This window comes from Triturus cristatus, chromosome 3_1, assembly GCF_964204655.1.
Source record: "Triturus cristatus chromosome 3_1, aTriCri1.1, whole genome shotgun sequence".
NCBI classification, from domain to species: Eukaryota; Metazoa; Chordata; class Amphibia; order Caudata; family Salamandridae; genus Triturus; species Triturus cristatus.
The window spans coordinates 608,988,615-609,009,374 of record NC_140583.1 but is presented as its reverse complement, the minus strand read 5'-3'; the positions used below and the strand labels follow the sequence as shown (position 1 = coordinate 609,009,374).

General features: G+C 47.5%; 1 protein-coding gene across 2 annotated transcripts in view; it reads left to right on the top strand.

The window, feature by feature from the left end:
- Positions 1 to 983: 983 nt before the first annotated feature.
- Positions 984 to 20,760, top strand: part of ADAMTS17 (ADAM metallopeptidase with thrombospondin type 1 motif 17) — a 957,220-nt gene continuing 937,443 nt past the window's right edge. For both annotated transcript variants that reach the window (XM_085644533.1, XM_085644532.1), the window contains exons 1-2: positions 984 to 1,168; positions 6,898 to 7,244. In XM_085644533.1, coding sequence (XP_085500659.1) covers positions 1,111 to 1,168; positions 6,898 to 7,244 — 405 coding nt within the window. In that variant the 5' untranslated portion in view covers positions 984 to 1,110. The remainder of the gene's footprint in view (positions 1,169 to 6,897; positions 7,245 to 20,760) is intronic.

Sequence of the window (20,760 nt, the reverse complement as noted above, 5' to 3'; positions counted from 1 at the left end):
TTATATTAGCATATTTGCGAAAAGAATAAAAGTGGTGTACAGATATTCAGAATAAGATCACATAGAATGTCGCATCGATCTTCCGGAATGCAGTGGTGTAACATGATATTATGACGTTATTAAGAAAATTGGAATTGCCGGGATCCAGTTGAGCCACTAGGGCAACATGGAGGTGAATGACAGTAGAATGCGATAACACAGGATGAACCGACGTCACTCAAAATATAGCGACGTGCACCAGGTATGTATAGCGTATGATAAATGAGGATACAGTGACGTCACTCAGGATACAAGGCGGTCAACCGATGAACAGTGAGGCAAATCAGTATACAGTGTTAACGACCATAGCAGGTGAAGTCACTCATAATACAGGGATGTCACTCTGAATACAGGTAGATCATTCAAAATATTGAGGTAAAAAAGACCCAGAGCAGTCACTCCGGAGCCACCGATGGCACTATTGGCAGCCTGTGGTTTCACCTGCTGTGTCGCTGGTATAGAACTAGGGGCTTTATATGGACTGGTTCTGGGTTGGGTTGTAAAATCATTATATTTCATATATAATAAAATATACTTCCACCAACAGTTGAGGCTGCCATGCCCCATTCGCACCCAGCACAATTTGTAATAAAATGTGCTGGAACTTTGCACCATTTTGCCATATTTCAACCTCCCCATACCCTCTACCACCCCAGTCCTAACACTTTCTGACTTCACACGCCGACACTGCTCCGGGTACTGTACTCACTCTCCTAACACAATACAGCTTGAGGGGATCTGCGCTATTACATTCTATTACAGCACGCCCCCTGGTGGCAGCTCCTGCTTATTACATCCCCAGCACGTGTATCCAAGGCACAACCCAGCTTGTACTGACCAATGGAAAGACGGAAAAAGGAGGCCAGCCCCCACTGGCTCCTCCCATTGGGCGGTGCGCACAGATACGGTAGGTTGTGTCTCCGACTGCATTCTGGTCAGGCTTGGTTTGTCCGCAGCGCTGATCTCTCGCTGCTTGCTGCGGGTGTCCACGGACCGCTGCTGTACTGTCCCTACTCCTCCGCGGGCTCTGCTTCTCTGGCGGCTCTCTCTTCTCTGGTCTCCGTTCTCGCCATGTTGAGCTGCGTCTTCCAGCGTCTTCTGCTTTTGCTGCTACTCTCCCCGGCCTCAGGTAGGTGCTCTTGGTGGACTGCAGTCGTGCAGCCCTAGAATGCACTCAACCCCGCTGCACTGGTGCTGCTGCTACCCGCTTGTGGACTCACGGCCTCACTATCCTTTCAGCTTCCCCCCCAACCCCTGAAACCCTCACATTGCCCTTAAGGCTGTATCCTGCCCAGAATCGGACCCCGCAACCGTACAGTAAACTTGCACCCGTTTCGCCCCCAGCCCAGCCTGCTCTTCTCCCCTTGTGGGCTCTCAGTGTAACTCACTCGAAAAGCCCTCCCCTCCGGCTAATCAGCTGTGGATGCAGACGTCGTTTTTGGCGCATCTCCCCTATGCCGGGAATGGATGGGGGGGGGGGGGAGGGAGAGGTCAGATAATCATTACCTCCAGCTACTCTTGACCATATGCACACACGTACGGCATCACGGCTACCTCCAAGTAGACAAGATTCCACATAGAATTTCCCTCATGTACACGTGGACGCACTTCAGTGTTCCGAGGCTGTATCCTATCGAAAATATCATTCCCAATCCCAGCCCACAAAACATCCACGACTACACGTCCGCTGGTTCCAGCGAGTGTCCAAGTGTTTCATATTTGCACCAGCTAGCCTCTTTACCCACACGTCATCTTCTGATCTCTGAATGCTCCGCATTTATGTAGCTTTCTAACACCAACTTGGTATATGCTGGGTCACTCCTTGAACCGTAAGATAAAAGGGCTTCTTGGCGCTGTGCAGTTGCACGACAACCCCTGGGGACTCTGAACGTCTGTCACTGCCCTTCTGCTGCTTGTGCTTCTGTTGTCGCTGGTGCGGGGCTCGCCTGACACAGGGAGGCTTGTATGGTAGAGTGCACACCTGTGACCGTGGGGCTGTCTATAGTGCAGTGCACGTCAGTCACTTGGAGGCGAGAGTTGATTTGTCTGTGGTACAGTGCACACCCGTCACCCAGGTGCTGTCTCTGGTGCTGTGAACGACAACCACTGTGGGCGGGGGGGGGGGGGGGGGATAGCTCTGATACAGTGCTCGACTGACAATGGTGATCTTTTATTGTGCGGTGCATGCCCGTACTCGAGGCTTGCCTCTGGTGCAGATCACGACTGTCACCGGGGCAGGGTGTCATTTCTAGTGCAGTGCCCTGTGCACGCCTGTAAGTTGTGTACTGCTTCTCTTGCAGTGCTCTCTGTTCTCCTGTCACTGATGTGCTGCTGCTGTGAACGAGGAACGGAGGCCGTCTCTTATGCAGTGCACTTCTGTCACTAGGCTTTTCCTACTGCTTCTGGTGCCTGCACGGCGGGTGTGTATCTGTGGAGGGGGGAGTGCCTCTGATGCAGGGCTCACCTGACACGGGAAGCTTGTGTGGAATCGTGCACACTTGTGACTATGGGGTCGTCTCTAGTGCAGTGCCGTTATTCATTGGTGATAGTGGGGTTGTCTGTGGTGCTGCATTTGGTGCGGTGCACGACAGCCACAGAGAGAGTTTATGGTGCAGTGCATGCCTATTACTGGGGTACTGTAGGGTGGAGGGACGCCCCTGATTCAGTGCGCACCTATCACAGAGAAGCCATGTGTTGCGTGTCTGTCAGTGGGGAGCCCCTAGGGCGGCTCACGTCTGTCATTGAGGATGTGCCTCCAGTGAACTGTACGCCTGTCACCGTCGCCCTGCCTCTGGGTGACTGCACGCCTTCCGCATGTTCAGAAATTAGAGGCAGCGACAGGCCTTTCTTCCTGGAGCTGACAGGTGACGTGCCGGCTCACGCTCGCGCCCCCGTGGGCTGCAGACCCGGCACCGGCAGGCTGCCTGTGAAAGAGGTAGCTCTCGTGCCGGCTCACGCTCGCGCCCCCGAGGGCTGCAGACCCGGCACCGGCAGGCTGCCTGTGAAAGAGGTAGCTCTCGTGCCGGCTCACGCTCGCGCCCCCGAGGGCTGCAGACCCGGCACCTGCAGGCTGCCTGGGAAAGAGGTAGCTCTCGTGCCGGCTCACGCTCGCGCCCCCGTGGGCTGCAGACCCGGCACCGGCAGGCTGCCTGTGAATGAGGCAGCTCTGGTGACGGCTGCAGGCGAGTGTCACGAGGGGACTGTGGGAGACAGGCTGCAGTGTGCTGCGAGTGACAGAGCCTCGAGGGGGGCTTGAGGGTTCGAGAGAGAAAGTGCCAAGTGGGATGAGAACAGTAGAATGAGTTTTGTGGGAGAGTAGGCAAATCCATGTGGTGACTACGAGGGAGAGACTCTGGGGTTACAGTGGAAGAGACAGCCTCTGGCTCTGAGGGGGTCACTTTAGGACAGTCACCTTTTTCTTCTGCCGGAGGACATATGACCTCATTGATGTAGGGTAAAAAATAAACGCCGCATCACGGTGTCTCCGTTCTGGAGATGAAGGTTTCTCCATCAATCGTGCCTTTTCTGTCCTGGAGCTTAAATCCCCTCCCCAAAAAAGAAATCCACCAGTCCTAAATATTGAGAAATCACAGTTGAGCTTAATGATGAGTTCTTTCAAAATAATAAGTGATATGATGCGTCAGTGTGTTGACCCGCGAGCTAAATCTGCTGAGCCTTCCTCAGGACAGAGGAGGAGTTGTAGTGTTCATGAACATAGTTCAGTAGGGTGGATTGCTTAGTGAAAAAGAACAAGGTGCTTAGAACGGTTTATCAGTACCCGATCGGGGAAACTGACACACAGGTCAAGGACAGAGGTGGGAGCCGTATACTCAAGCTGCACCACCATCACTACAGCAGGCCAGCAGGACTTATGTCTCTCTGTGCCCTTTTCACAGTTCAAGTATCTTTCTGTAGCATCTCTGCCCTCTCTCACCTTGTCCTATTTTTCGGGTTCATCCTCATCTTTTTTCAGGCCTCGTTCCCCTTTATGCAGATAGAGTTTAACTCTTGTGCAGGCCCTGTCACTCTGTTCTCTTACACTGGCAGTCCATTCTCCCCTGCATGCCCAGTCTCTCCTTTGCAGGCTTGCTCTCTTTGTTTGCTCTCTCTCTGTGACCAGTCTTCCTTTCTGTAAACACCATGCTCATTCTGGCGTTGTGCAGGTCTGGACTAATGCACCTTGCTGCTTATCGAAGTGCAAAAACACCAAATACACATGCCATTTTGTTTGCATGTGCAGTCTGGCGCGCCAGAATGTGCCGTGCCAGTCCTAATCCTCACTGTGACGCCTACAGGCTTGTGTTTGAAAGGAACGTGGCCCGGGGAGGCCTGCAGGGGCTGACCGTATGCTTCTAGCATCATCACCGCGGCGCGGGGCCAGCTCCGGTTGTGCGCGCGCGCGCGCACTTCACTCTCCAAGGACTGTGCAGTCGTACTTTGTTTCAAAGCAAGTCTACTGTGCAGTGCCATCGTACACTTCCTTCCCGGTTGATTTATTTCACGCGGATAGAAACGCCTCTAGTCACCGGATTGGCTGCAGCTTTAAAACGTTCTGAAGGCGTCGCGAGGCTGGAGCTCAGGTGAAAGCAATGATGGCGCGAGGCTCCGTGGAGCTCGTTGACCGGAGTCGGGATGAGACGGAAGGAGATATTGGGTGGTGGTGGCCTTGGAAGTGGTGGATATTGAAGGCGCAGTAAAGTGCTGCTTAAAATTTGAGGTGAAGGAGTCGCTGAAAGCTCGAGCCTGAAGCCTGGCTCTGGCTCAGCTCGAGGTCCTGTTCGAAACTCGAGCCATGACGAGCCGAGCTTTCATGTGACTTCTGCCTGCCAAACTCGCTCTACCCTCACGCACAAGAGGTATAGCAAAACATTGACATTTGAGGTATAAAAGGAGAGACACATAGATAACTATGTAGTCCCTGATTTGTACTGAGTGAAAGCAGAAAACCTGCATTAATCATGGCTTCACTGACTTGCAAAGTTGTGTGATCTTAGGCAAATATTTTATTCTGCTGATCTTCTTTTTATTCACGATCGCAAATCAAATGAAAGTACCCTCAAGAGTCAGGACTGCAGCTGTACTAAATCATGTGTTTGATTTAATAGGCTTTAATGTTGCTCAATCTACCTGAATCCAGGCCACATCCAGCGTTCATGTGACAGCCGTCTTGCCTTGTAGTTCACTAATGGCACCCGCCACGGTGGGGTTGGGGGCAGAACTTTTGATAAGTACTTCTAAGTACAGTGCTACAGTGAGAAGTGTAATGTAAAAAGTTCTGCATGTAAAATAAATGTATTTTTTTCAATTGAGAAATTGGACTTAATCATGTTTTATACTTCTATGTGATGTTTGTTGTAAGATTTATATGGCTAATATTTTCAGAGCTCGGCTCATGCACGGGCTCTAAGAGCCAAGCCAAGAGGCTCGGCTCATCCTGTTAATTTGTTTGCACGTCCACCTCTATTTTAAATGTGCAATGACACCAATTTAGGGAGATAGTGCGACATAATGATGAGACCACACAAAGAAATGTGTTAAAAGACAGTACCTGCTTCGTTACAGGCATCAGTTCCCTCCTGAGAGAAAAAGGCCCTTCTCATTTAAGGGAGGTAGGGAGATTGGACTGATGGAGGCTCTGTCTGCCTGGTCCTCCTCATCTCCCCCATTTATAGCTGATGGAGAAGATGTCCCCTCCAACGCCCCTCCCAACCCCCTGACTCCCCAACCACTAGCTCAAAGGTTTTGGCAATCATTTGGATGCGACCTGTGCCGTGGTGCATTCCTCATACCATTACACCCGCCTCCTACACCGCTGTACTCTGCCACGGTTCACTCTAACTATTCCTGTTGTGGTTTGGGCTTAGGCTGTGGTGTGTTCTCTGTCCTCTATCCTTCTGCACTAGCTTTTAGTCCTCAGTGTCTGATTTAAGTCCATTGACCCTGCATTGGAACTCCGCAGAGAAGCACCAGCGCCTCTGTCATAATCAACGGGTTCGAAAAGTCTCACCGCTGCTCCACGGAGAGTGATCCATTGGTGTCGATACTTCACCAGGACAAGTACTCCAGTGCTGCAGGGCCCTGTGTCCCGTCTCACTTCAGGGACTGTTGAGGGAAGCTACTATTGTTCTGTGAAATGTAGTACAGCCCTGCACACACTTCTTGGGAGTGTCCCATTACCAGCAGCGCTGTTCTACAGAAGATGTTGGGGTGTCCCACTTCCATTGCAGTGACGAAGAGAAGGGGTTCTTACACCCTCATTAAAATGGCTGCAGTCCTTTGGGGGAGGGGGCGCTGTCCCTTTGTAGGTTGTCCGTCCTGCTGTTGAGAGTGCAGTGTTTGTGTGTTCCTGGTGTGTCTTTTTAACCCAACCTGTCCTCTTGCAGCCACTTCAGAGCACCTTAGAGTATAGTAGCTCCGAGACAAATGGTGTCAGGGAAATTAAAACTATTGCAGTCCTGCTGAGAAGTGATTTCTGTTAGTAAAGTGAGACTGCCACGAACCAGAACTTCGCAGAATCTATCATTTTAAAGCACAATTCTTATGATGTTTGTCAATTTGCCTTGTGGGCGGTGCAGTGCCTACCTTTAAAAGGTGCTGTATATATACGCCCCCTATGGAGGTCCCTGTTTATACCCGTGCTGTGCTCAAGGTGTTTCACACAACTGTGCTTTAGGGAAGGTCCTGCGAAATTCTGTATGTACCCTGATAAATGTTCTGTATACATGCATTGCATCAGGGAGTGTGTTCTGCAGGGCCTCGTGCTCATGTGATGATGTGCAAAGCATGTGCACTGTTCTGCTTCACACGGAAACCGTGCCATGCATTCACCTCTCACCCAGTTTGTTTTTGCCCTGCCAGCTGCGGAACCCGAGGTAGAGGTGGTGGTGCCCCAGGAAGTGACGGCGGATGACATACCTATGCTGCTTGGTTGGAGGGGGCGGAGCCGCCGGGGGCATCGCTCTGTCCACCGAGGGAAGACAGGAGACGACTCACTGTACGTGCACATGGAAGCCTCTGGAAGGGATATGTACCTGCGTCTACAGCGCAGCCTCCAGTTCCTGGCACCGGGGTTTATTGTGGAAGAGAAGGGACCTGGCGACGAGGTCACGCTGAGCCCGGTCGTTGTCAACCAGACTTGCTTTTACACTGGACATGTTCTTACTCATAACAACTCATTCGTGTCTCTCAGCGCCTGTGGTGGATTGGTAACTATTAATATTTGCTTTAATTCTATTTCTCTTATTTTTTTTTATTGTTCTCTGACTACTCAATAGGTTTTATGGAGCAGCTTGCAGTAGGTTGACATTAGAGTTTCCTGTATTCTAAAAGTTCGCTCGGACGCCCTTGGTTTCCTCACTTTCTTTCTATTGGTAGCTGAGGTCCCACACTTAAAGTTCACTTGGAAGCTGGAGCGTGACATTGGATTTCATGTCCAATAAAACACGCAAGGTGTATCCAACACACGAAAGGTCAAGGCACAGACACAGGTATTTCTTGTAAAACACATTTGTCTTTACCACTTATATTGATTTAGCCGTCATATCGAGAAATGTACGAAAACCAGAAGAGTCTAAAACATTTTATGGATACGTGTGTGTGGTAGCTGCATTGTGCAAACCTAAACAACATTCGGCAGTGTGGTGTACAGGGTCCAAAAGCAAAGATACAGTCAATGAGTGGTTGGAGGGAAGGCTGGGTGTGCAGGTGGGGTGCTGCTTCTTCGTGATGGACAGTTCTTTAAAGGGGTGTGTCTGCTGCTGTTTCCTAAACTGGACCAGGATTGTGGCAGTCCAGACCGATGCAGACATGTCATTCAAATCTAGAGTGCATAAGTTGAGGAGGCCTGTTGCCTTGTTTTTTTCTTTTTACCCATCATCCCCAGTATAAAAGTGTCCTGGTGGCATGTGTGCTGAGAGCCACAGTAGGTGGTGAGCCTGTCGGCCTGATAGAAGGCGTGCTTGTTGTGATGCTTTGTAGATGATGCAGCTGGTTTTGGAGATGGTACGGGCAGTCAAGTGGAGTCACTGGTGTTTTACCAGCCTGGTGGTGATGTGCTGATATTTTTAAGGCCCTCATTGAGGCGTGTAGCAGGCCTTTAGTGCGCCTATTGTGGGGGCATGGGGAAGGGTGCTGCCACTGTTCATATACAAAGGTACAAGGGACTCAACAGCAGTCCTGAAGCCGTTTTGTGGGAGGAATGGTTTTACTTCCCGTGGAAGAGAGAGTTGCCAATGTAACTAGTTAAGGCAATAATTTTGATAATATACACAAAGATAACTGACAATCAATCAACAAGGACCAGATAATTAATTGAAAGTAAAAACCAACTAAATTATTTACGAAAGCACAAAAATGTTTTATTAATGGTCAATTCAATTATAAGGAAATTCAATCATACAATACCAGTCATGTCTACAGTCACACTCTCATATAATCCACATTGACATTTAAAAAGCAACATATAATAGACGAACAGTGGTACAGAAACTTATTTAGATATTTGTTTTGATAAACAAACAATGTGGCACAGTAATGTTTCACTGTTGTGTTCTACGCGCGTTTCGGCACTGGGGAAATGCCTTCATCAGGAAAAGCCACAATTCAACAACGGTGATATCCTGTTTTCACCGGAGTGATTGCCCTGAATTGTCTCTTCATAGTTTGTCATAGACTCTGCTTTCAGCTGCTTCATTCATAACTTGATATAAAATTCATTGAATGAGGACATCTCAATGGTAGATAATTCATGCATAAAATAGGAATTGATGTAGTGATGATTTGTGAGAAGGTCAGGTCAATAGTAAAGGATAATAGTATACTCTTATGTATATCTGTATAGATAAAATCGACGTACAGATATATGTTGATAGAAAGGAAGAAGCCAGAAATGAGGCGATAATCAAAGTTCAACCGATGTATATTATGGGATAAATTTTACAGTAGCAACATGTGCGCTGAATAAGATGATCCTCCTTACGCTTCGATAGTGCGTGCGGACTAACCGAAGAGAGAGTTGCCACCAGGCCAATGGAGAGACTTGGCATTAGGTGAATGTTGGCGTTGAATCTGTCCAGGATTCATATTGCTGAGCCAGGTTTGGATGAAAACATTTTCTGTTCCTGGTCTTTAGGTTTTCTAAGATACAATTATTTATGTAGCGTTCCACAGTATGACGACAACTACTGCCTAGATTCTGAAGGGTGGTAGGTTAGTCGAGGAGCAGGATTTGTGCTCACTAGGCAGAACGCAAGACACAATGTCTGCAAAAACCTCTGGCTTCAGGCCTTCGGGAGGGAGCGAGGGAGGGGGGGTAATAACTGCGTCCATTTTCAGACATGCAGACAGTAAATTTGTCGAACCACAGGGGACATTTCAAGAATCATAATGAGTCCCACAGACAAGCACCACAGTTTGTGTGACCCCTGGCATTGAATTCTAAGGCTTCTGAGTAATTTTCTGGGTCGAAAAACCCAAAACATGAAATTAGTTTTTAGTACTGCATTGATGTCTAGTCCTTGTGGGTACAGTTTTGAGATGCCCACAGTGTCCTAGAACTCTATTGGCTCTTTACCCGATATCACACAAAAAACACTGGCCACTCTCAAGATTTTCTGGAGCCCCAGGGTAGCCTGATAATCATAGCACCTTGGAATTTGTGTTTTAGGCATTAGGAAATGTTGGGTCTATATCATGATAAAATGTGCCCCGGGGGAAGAGTTTTTGGAAACTGGGTTCCTGGCAACTCCGAGTTAGGGATTAGACTATCAGTGAAATGCACAGGTCTATATTCCACTGAAGTGAGGTTTTCTTTAACCTGAGGGCAAGTGGAACTTGGGAAAGGGGATTTCTCCTGGATCCAATATATAGGTTACTAGCTGCAGGACATTGATGCCACTCTGGATGGAGATCAACACAGGTGAAGCATCTCCAGATTGTTGTGCAGCACACCAGTGGGTGTTATGGCCCCGGATATTCTCAGCAAGATGAAGAGAATGTACTCATGCATGAGAGGAGAAAAATGGAGGGATACAAAGTTTTGGATGGTTCAAATTAGTATTTCCCTCAAAGCAGGGCAATGTTTGTTAGTTAACTGCCTGCACTCAGAAATCTCAACACTTCTTTACTGTGGCTTGGCTGGTTATTACCAACACCATGGCCTCTAATTATGGCAGACAGTCAGGCCAGCAGACCCTGGTGCTAGTGTCTGATGCTGAGGGGTACTCCTGGCAGCCGCTGTCTGGTCCTAAGAAGACATTCTTTCCAGGTTGGTCCTAGCGGAAGAGAAATAATAGGCAGCTTGTAGCTCCAAGTTGAGGTAGCTCTATTGGATCAACACAGATCTTCAGGCACATCTTTCTTCAACCTCCTGGCTCTAAGAGGCAGTATTTATTAAATTCTGTGCGAACGTCCCAGGGAGGCTCTTGCCAATCGAGAGAGGAGACTGGCACACATTTTGACCAGTCAACCACTTATGAGGGTGGATATTTTCACAAGCTTTCGCCTGGGCACAATGACTAGGAAGGACAGGAAGAAACGAGCATTCAGCACCCAAATTAGGCATACATAAAACAATTATTTTAAAGTGGTCCGTATGCTGGTCATGACTCATGTCTCATGGGCTGTGTAGGGTCCTGGTCACAGGCTAGACTTCGATTGTGGATTCCTTTTGTGACCAGCTCGCACTTTGAGTAGGAACAGGGGAGCATTACATCACTTTCACCACACATGAGTGGGAGCAGTGTTTGTTAAGGTAGACTGCCTCGTTTTTCCACCATGAAGGGGGGGATGTGTCACATCTCTGTTGACTGTAAAAGAGAAAGGCCGTACTGAAAGAACCGTAGAGTGCCGCAAAGAGGCAGGTTCCTTGTAGCCAGGGTAGGGAGATAAGCCGGTAGAGATTGAAGCAGGATGCTATAGTTGGCCCCTGGAACAGGTAGGTTCTTCCGTGGTTTGTGTCATTCATCCCGTTGCCCTTCATCAATTGATTTGTGGCCTTTGCAATTACTTCGCGATGTCCTCATTTGACCCCTATAAATACATAGACTTTTTCTAGTGCACAACCATGAGTCCTTGCTCTAACCCCTGAGTACATAATAATTGTGTACAATGGAGTTATGTGCGAATGTTTTCCCCAACCCCTCGTTTGTAAACTGATTTCCTGATGTATTCTTCATGGGCAGCAGACCATGTTGTTTTCTGCTGTCTCTCTACAGAGTGCTCTCAGAGCACTTCTTAAGAAAGAACCTGTAAAGAAAGCACCTCTTGTGCAGATAAAAACAGATTATTTCCACTAAACATATATTTGCTTTGTAATGTCAGTTGGATTTAGGCGCCCCAAGACTACTAGAAAGTACAGGTTGACTTAGGAGAAGATGCGTGTCCTCCTGGCATGTAACCAGGCGTGGAGACCTACTCCAGGTCAGTTGGGAGCCCTGTACGTGGATACCTTTGCACACTTAACATCACCCCAGTGTATTGGCGCCACACCAATTGCAGACAATAAAGAACATATACCAACAGAATCTAAGGGCCGTAAACAGGGCAGTTTGAGCTTACTGAAAATAAATGGTGTAGAAAAGAGCGTAGTGGTTGGTGGTGAAGCTGCCGGGGATGCAGTTACCGAGCCGGTCAGGACTGATGCGCGCGTGCTTTGTTGGTGACAATACAGCGGGTCGGTGCACAGGTCACCGAGGCAGTATGACCCTGGGAGCCGGGAACATTCTGCATTCATAGCTGGATCCTCACTTCCAAGGAGAACACAGGCCTGTCACTGCCCTAAACAAACCACCACCACCACCTCCTCCTTCTCATGTACCGAGTTCACAGCCAATGTCTGTGTGAGGACTCTACCTCATTTTGGAGAAAAATCGAAATGGCAATCACCTGCCCTACGACTCCGGCCCAGGCTGGTGAAACTACATTTTCTAGATCATCTAAAATGAGGGGGAAAAAACCTCCCTTAAAGAAATTTAGAAAATTCAAAAGCAAACACCAGAAAAGGGAAGATGAAACCTAGGTTATCTCTATGTAGGAGGATGCAGATGGAGGAGAGCTGCTAGATTACAAGACAGGGTAGATGCACCAGAGGACAGTTAGCTGGAGATAATCATGTATTGTAGGGATATGCAGCGGTACTGAGATACAGACAGGTTATAGATATTCAGATACAGGTAGGGTAGTTGTAGTTGTAGTTGTAATGTGGTATAGGCAGGGTAAAGGTCTTTAGGATGTAGGGTGTGGTGTAGGCACTAGGATGTTGGCATGAAGGGGCACGTATAGTAGGATTTAGCTAGAGGTACACAGAGTGCTTATGGTATGTGTTGTGTCTGTCTTTTATTATTATTACTTAGTCGTGTGTAAGTATTCCACAGTCTACATCATTGATGACACATGGAATCCCCAGGTGTCATCAATGATCAGTTGGAGACTGGAGTTGAGAGGAGCGGTTCCTGCTTGATGCTGTGTTGGCCTTTTTGCTATGAACTTGAATAAATACTCTAACTACTACAAAGTTCCTGTGATTCATTACATAACAAAAGTGGCGACGAGGATACTATAGGACTATAGTATGGGCAGATGGGGTAGTATTTCAGTAGGTGCAGAGGAGCTGTTGTAAGGGGAGCCGTAGCAGATGGTGTAGAGGTACTATGGTGTAGGCAGTGCATAAGTATCATGGGGTAGGTAGGGGTAGTAGAAGTTTTTATGGGTCATGGATGGGTAGTAAGGGTTTTTTAGGGTTCAGGGGAAGGTCATAAATATGGGTAGTGAGGATTTTTAAGTTTCAGGCATGTGTAGTGAATAGGGGTACTAAGGTATTTTTCAGGGTTAAGCAGGGATGGGCAGTGTGTGGGTAGTAAGGAGTTGTTTGGCCTCAGGAATGGAGCGTGTTTGGCGGTAGTAAGGAGTGGTTAGGTTTCATGTGTGGGTAGCATATCATTGAACAAAATGTTTTTAGGGTTTCAGGAATGTACAATGTATAAGGTCTTTATGGATTCAAGGATGGGTAGTGTGTTGTGGTAATAAGGTGGTTTAGGGGTTCAGCATTGGGTAGTGTATAGGGCTGAAAAGGGTTTTGTAGGGCTCTGGATGAGTGGCAAATTGGGGTACTAGGGAGTTTTTCTGCCTCAGCGACGGGCATTGTATACAGGTAGTAAAGATTTTTTTATGGTTCAGGGATGGGTAGTGTATGGGGTAGTAAGGAGTTTTTATGATTCATAGATGGGTAGTATATAGGAGTAGTAGGGTTTTTTAATCTTTAGAAATGGGTAGTGTATAGGTTTGGTGGGGTTTTTTGGGATCCAAGGGTGGGTAGTGTAAAGGGAGTGTATGGAGTTTTTATAGCTTAGGTTTAGTATTGTATCATAGTAGTAAGGAGACTTTTGGATTCAGGGATGGGTAGTGTACAGGGACAGTAAGGGGATTATTTTGTACAGGTATAAGCCATAGGGATGGGTAGTATAAATGGGCATTAAGGTTTTTTTTTGGTTCATGGATGGATAGTGTCTGTGTTGGACATGGTTTTAACAAGTTTTTAGCATTCAGGGATGGGTAATGTTTAGGTGTAGGAAGGGGGATATCGGGGTTTAGGGATGGGTAGTATTGGGGCAGTAAGGATGTATTAGGGTTCCGTGATGGGTAGTGTATTTGGGTAGTAAGGAGCCTTTTGGATTCAGAGATGGGTGTGTAGGGGTAGTGAGTGAATTAATATGTTTAGGTATTGGTATTTTAGAATTATTCTGATTTAAGTAACATTCAATATGTTAAAATGTTCAAATGAAACATTACAATAATAAATCTTACAATAAAATTGAGAGGGAATATATAAAGTAAAACTATGTAATATGGGCCTATATTGCCATCAAAAGGTTCTGCTTTGTGGTTAAGTGCCATCCAATCCTGTGGTGGCAGTATAGGACCATATAACACGTTACTTATTATTTTATTTTTATGTTACATGATTTGTTGATTGATTTTAGTACTCTCTAGAAAGATTTGAGTGACATCCTTTTAGTATTCATTGTCTGCCTGAGATTGCAGATATATATGTCAATGTTTTGAGAAATGTGAGTTTTTGTGCTTTGTTAGGAAATAAAAATAGGAAATAAAAACAAGGATTATAAAATGTGCTCTTCTTTTGTAGACAGTGGTCGAAGTGTGTGGGATTGGCAGGGCACAGCGTGCCCCTACTTCTTTAATTCATTAGATTCCGTTCCCCTACGTTTTTTTATTCTACGCATGCGTCCCAGGACTTCAGAAATAGCCAAGGGCTACAGAAAGATTCGGTTTTCGGGACGGGCGTGTGTGGGCAGAGAAGGAAAAGGACAATGTCTTTTCCTTCTTGGCCAGAGAGGACAAGGACAGAGTACACTTCTCCTGCTCTGCCGCTGGCAGCTGCCCCCTCTCTTTCTTCCTGTTATTTCCTTTCTGTCTCGCTCCTCCTCACTCACCCCCTCGTTCCTCTCCTTTCGCTTATTTGTTCCCCTGTGAAATGGATCCAAAAAGAAAAACATTCTTGCTGGAAATGTCCTCTATTCCAAAGTACAGCCTGGGGAATACAAGATTCAAATGATGAAAAATAAAGAAATAACTAAATAAAGCAAAACAGAGTGGTCGCAAAGGGGCCAGATTGATTTTATTCACACCCAAACACATCAGCTTCACTTTACAGAGTTTGTCAGTGAAGTGCTACTTTTGTTTTCTTGTCTTTCTTTGCACAGCGTTGTTTTCCCCGGGTGGGAAATTGCACCAATCCCGGGGGTGCAGCAATGCTTGATTGATGGGCGGATTGGAAAACAATGGACATTGAAACGGGTCCCTTCCGGGCCCTGTAGTCATGTCCTTAACTTTTTAGGCTAAAGCACTCGCTGATTTCTGAATAGTGAGTGTAAAAGCGTTAAGGTAGCATGTTGTTCCTGCTTACATTTCACATGCTTTACTTAATCTTGCATTTCCTATGAGTGATTGCTTTTTCCAGGATGTTGCTACTTTTTTTTTTTTTGCCAGCATATTGCTCTTGTCTAGTGTGTAATTTGAATTGAGTCACATCCAGGTGTTTATAGTGGGGCACAATTGGTTTGTAGCTAAAGGCAGTGCAAGTTTCTCTAAGTGGGGCAGTATGGTGTTCCGTAGGAGAGAGGATGTGGCACTATGGTTAGAGCTGCCGAATTTGGAACTGGGGAACCAGGTTCAGCCTTCATGACCAGTTCCCCAGACCACTCTCCTGAGGGAGCACATTCCCATGCTAGACCTTAGAAGGCCCCGCAAGACCTTTGAAGCCCTGGTGTCTAGGCACCATCAGGGTGCAAGTGTGGGTTAACCTTGAAGGCCTGTCCCCACAATCCATACTGAAGTTGACCTCCAGTCTTGAGGGCAGGTCTACGAAGCAGCACACGCTAGAGCAACGGTGACTCTGTCACCTTCGGTCACAGGGCTCTTGAGAACGGCCTGCTCTAGGGCAGTGCGACCGGTGTGACAGCAACAGATCTGACTGTGGGTGGGGGGGCGTCATGTTTGCAACTATATTATGGTTTTAAAAGTGCTTGCTGCCTCCTTCCTGTCCTCCAGCAATTTTCCGCAACAATAAAAATGTCATGATAACTCTGGTGATTAATGTTCTTCCTAGAGAGAGATTGGAGTTTTTTCTAGTGGGAGTTTTGACTCATGGAAAGGTAACACAAAGGGTTAATGTGCCTGCTGCAAGGATCATGTACCATGCAGATCACAAAGTGCACATAATGTAATTAGGTCAGTGGGTTACTGCTTTTGTCAGAGAGATCTTGTTTTTACCTGCAGTTTATAAGTTAAAATCCTAACATAGAACAATGGGCTATTAACTGTCATCTAAGAACTGCATGCAAACTGCAAGGTATAAATAAGAGCGTTATGGTTTTTTCCCCCGGTCTTTGATTATCCTAATGTTGCAAAAAATATTCCATTTGAATAGAAATCAATTTTGATTATTAAGGAGATCCCCGACCATGGTATTACGTTTTGAATTCAGAGTTTGTGTTTCTCCAGACCAAACACTATTAAACTATACTGCCTACTAGTAAGGTTGTTATGCGACTCCTACACCTTGTAGTCCTTAGTTTTATGTAACATTTCGTATACAGTGATCTACACATGTACAATTGATTGTCTTTGTGTAATGTGTGTGATGTAAAGTGCTCTGACACCCTACACTGGTAAGAGTGGCACTGTAAATCAAATTAAATGCATCTAAGAGAGAGTGTGGTTATGGAGACTTGAAGGGCACTGTTAAAGGGTGGTAGTGAGGGAATCCATGGTGGAGAGGTGGTCATTAGGGGGTACCAACAAACATTGTTGCAGAGGGAGCCACCACCACTAAAGCCGGCCATGCGCTTGAGGCCAGTCCACCTCACCCATTGGTATCTCAATTGGCCTTGTTTAAACAGTAGTAGCTGCAACTCACCAAGGATCGGCAAGGCAGGATTTGCACGCACACCAAACTAATTTTGCAAACTTCACAGTCTCTCTGCTTCATTCACAAGCACTTTTAACATGTGCTGTCTGCTTTGTAGCCATTAAAATTATGCAGCAAAGAAGGACAAAATTATGCCACAGTATTGACTAAATTATGCAGCAAAAAAAAGGTTGCAGCGTAATGTAGTATATTTTCTGGTACTTTATTATTTTGACATTTTTACACATGCTAACAGTCTCTGAAAATATTTTTCCTTATTAGTACCATTGTAACATACAAATACAGCAGTGAGAAATGTGATCAGTCAACCTTTGCAAAGGGCCATTCGCTTCGTAGAAACACAAGTTAAATTTTTTTGTTACTTTTGATCCGTTTGAGCCACAAACAATTTATTAGTTAAAATTGTCAGATTATTCAGCAGATGTATTATGTGACAAATATGGCAGAGTCATAATTATATAGAAAACATTTGCAAACTAGGATATTTTGCCATTCATGTTTGAACTGCTCTTGTGGAAAAAGGGAGAAGTGCTGATGACAGAAACTCCATGGCTCGGAGACGAATGGCTTGTACTTCCACTTTAAAGAGTATTTGGGACATTCTGTGATTGGAAACATAACCCACTTTGGGAATGTACTTTAATGTCGATAACTCACATAAACCTTAAATATTCATATGTATCCATTGGTTGAATTAAATAACATGATAAGCTGTAACTGGTCAGTTAAATGCAAACAAATACTAAAAATTGGAATGTTTTACCCATTCTGGCCACACCTCTGACTCCACCCACTGATCCAATCCCTGGGTTAGTTCCGCTCTCTGATTCTCCGCCCACAGTTCCCCTACGTTTTTTCCCCACTTCGACCACTGTTTGTAGCACATATATAAAGAAGGAAATACAGTATGGGACAGTGTAACTTTTTGCTGGCAGGGTTCTGCATTTACACTGTTTGTTTACACATACACTGGGGATGATTCATTGCTACATGTTTGCATCAAAGATTAATAAATGGGATACAACCCCAGAGGGTTACTAATCTAATAGTTTCAAATCTGATCCCATATTCTAGATGAGATTTGAGATTGCAAGAAGTGGGATATGAGAGTTACATGTCAAACATAGGATACATTTATTCATTATGAATAAATTGCTTTTTACTCCAAGGTAGGGAGATGCGATCTTTTATTACATCAGTTTTTTAGGTCTCGCCTACGCAGCGCGCATGCGCTACATAGGAAAGAGACCTTTAGTCATCGGCACAGCTTTCCCTGCAAAAACGTGCAAGCGTTGCATTGCTTCCAATGGCAACGCGTGCATGTCTGGAGATTCACTTGCGGGAGCGAGCAGCTGGCGCCATATGATAGCAATTATCGCGCCTTGCCGCTCGCTCCCGCAAGGGAATCGCGCAGGCCCCCTCCTCCCCCTGCAGCCGCGCACGCTTGTACTTGTTAAGATTTACAGAGTACTATTGAGTTGGGTGATAAAACTAAACTTACAGAATCACTTACCTACAAGATACTGATAAAAAAGATGCTTTCACGATACAAGGCCAAATCCGTTACACACTCATAAATTCTTTTTCTGTGCGTTTTTTGCTGCATCGGGCATTAACGTCTGTGAAACATTCCTTTTAGCCCACCGCTGTCTCTTTGTGGGCAGGGCTGTTGCGGGTTGTTTTGCTCTCTGCTCGGCATTGACAGTGGTGCTAAAGGTGGTCTGGGCGCTGCGGCAGCAGGATTGCAGACAGGGAGCCTGGCACAGCAGCCATGGCCGCTCCGCTGGCCCAGTTCGACGAGGACTGGCAGGACTTCTACGAGTTTAAACCCGCCGTCTCCGCCCTGGACCAGGTGAACTCCAACACCTCGAGCTCCCCATGTCCACAGCAGCCGCTGTAACCCCCCCTACCCCCAGGTCACGGTGCCCCTGTTGAGGCTGGAGGACTTCTCGGATCTGGATAACTGCTTCTTGGGGGGAGAAATGGGCACCTTCCAATCCATGGAGGACCTGGTGAGTGGCTTTGACGAGCAACTGACCGTCTGCTTCCGCAACTACAGCACGGCCAACAAGAGCATTGCGCCCATCAAACCCATCACCGAGGAGAACACCATAAAGGATGACGAGTGTGGGGGAGGAGCCAAGATGGCGACCGGAGCAGACGCTTGAGCGCCCGGCTCCGTCGGTCCTTGGCCCCGGACTATCATCCTGATTCCTATCCTTGCCGATTCTCGAGGTGAAACGTGTGCGAAGACGCGCTGTCCACGCCGCCGCTTCCCCGAAGTCTCAGCCCGCCCGGATGCCGGAGTTCTTGGTGCTTTTGTTCTCCGCCCTGGACCCCTGCTTCATTGTGGCCTTTGCCGGCCCCCTGGAAGCTCCGCAGTCACCGGACCCGCTAGCGCAAACCCGAGCCCCGCGGTCCCGACCTCACCTAACACCACGGACTGTCGCCAGATGAGCCTGGGGAGGGACGGCCAGACACCTCCTGCACCCTGCGCCTGAAGGGCTGGGGCTGTAAGGTAAGCCCCGGTGCGGCGGGTCTCCTGCCCCGATCTGTGGACCGCGCTGTGGGAGGGTGCCGACCCCCTTCTTCTATTGCCTAGTCGGCTGCAAAGAGAATCCGAGGGAAGGGAGGCGACTGTTGGCTTTCCCAGTTGCGGCGCAGACCTGAGGGGAACTGACTCCTTGCTACGACCCCCCCCCGGCCATTGTACAGTCCGGCGGTAAAACATGGCGTTGTTTGCCTGCTCGCGGCTGGGGGGTGATACTCCGGTCTTGCCCGCTGCCCGCTTCGCCCTCCCTCCACCAGACACCAGCTCCACAGTGCCGTCCCGGATTGCTGCCGATGTGGGGGTGCAGCCTCCGCTGACATGCGGCTCCGTTCTGGCCGTCCTGCGGGACTTTCGTCTACAAATGTGTGCTCGCTTTCAGGCGCTGAGTGAGCAGTTTGACTCCATGCTGTCGGCTGCGGGCCGTGAGCGCTCCGTTTGTCATCAACACGGCGTGGGTCTGCCAGTGCTTTTGTCCTCTTGCGGGGACGCAACGGCTGTGTGTGATCGTGCTACACTGGTGCCTGCATCTGGCTTTCCCGGCACCCAGGATCAATTGCTCTCCAGCTCAACAGCGGATACTTTGTTTCCCCGTTCATTGCTGCCTGCTTCATTGTTGCCTGCCTCACCGCGTCTGCAAGAGTATCCAGCTGAGCAACACCTAACATCCTCGAGGACTCGTTCACGGTGGCCTACTGCTTCTTTTCTGTGGAACTCCTGTACTCTACATGCCATGTCTGGACTTTATGTGGGGCACAAAGGGACCTCTACAGATGGTCGGCGGCCATTTTGTGATTCTACTTCACCATCTTCTCCCAAGCGGCCATATTGTCTTTGTCTGCACGGGATGCGGGGCCTTCATGTAGGGGCTGGCTTAATCTCAAGCCCGCGATCGGGCCAGGGCTAGACTGATTTATATCGCCATGGTTTCACGGATGGGCTGGACTGGGACTGGAACTGTATGTATCCTTTGTGCGCACTCGTCGCGATCTGTCTTCCTTCATTTAAATTGTTGTGACAATTCATTTTCACACGACCGCTTTTGGTGTAGTGGGTTCTCAGTGTGTGGAAGCCATAGATGGCCGATGGTTTAGGGCGCTCTGATGATACGTAGGCTCCTCCCCACTTTCTTTCTTCTTTTTGGGAGTTTAGATTAGAATAGTCCTATTCTTTTCTCACCCCCTTTATCATAGGTGTACTGTTTTCTTATCTTTCTTTACTCTATTCTTACTCTCTTTCTTGTCTATATTTCGGGTTTATTGGGCGACAGGCACTATGCTGGGGGGGGGGCAGGCCGTAGCCTCCGCATTGGTGTAGGGTGGGGGGGTAATTTACTGTTTCTAATTAGTTCTATGGGCCTTTTTTTTCTTTTTATGTTTCTGCGCTATACTTGTTTCGATTCTGGGTCCGGGTGTGGGGTTGACTGAGTGGGGGCGGCACTGGAGGGGTGCGTAATTGCTCATGTGACTATCCTGTTATATAACTGCATTGCCTCACTGCCTGAGATTTTACTTCCATTGCTGTTTTAATGATGCTGCTGCTCTCCCGTGTGGTGAAGATATCGTGCGGACTCGAATCTCCTTGGTTCTTATTCTTCACTGACTTTTTCCCTGATAACATTATTTTGAAAAACTTTAAAATTAACCTTCACTTCTCCTTTCCCTGGGGTCAAGGATCTCTCCAGTGTATAATTCATAAATCGTTGCTAATCTTGACCGTTGAAGCACAG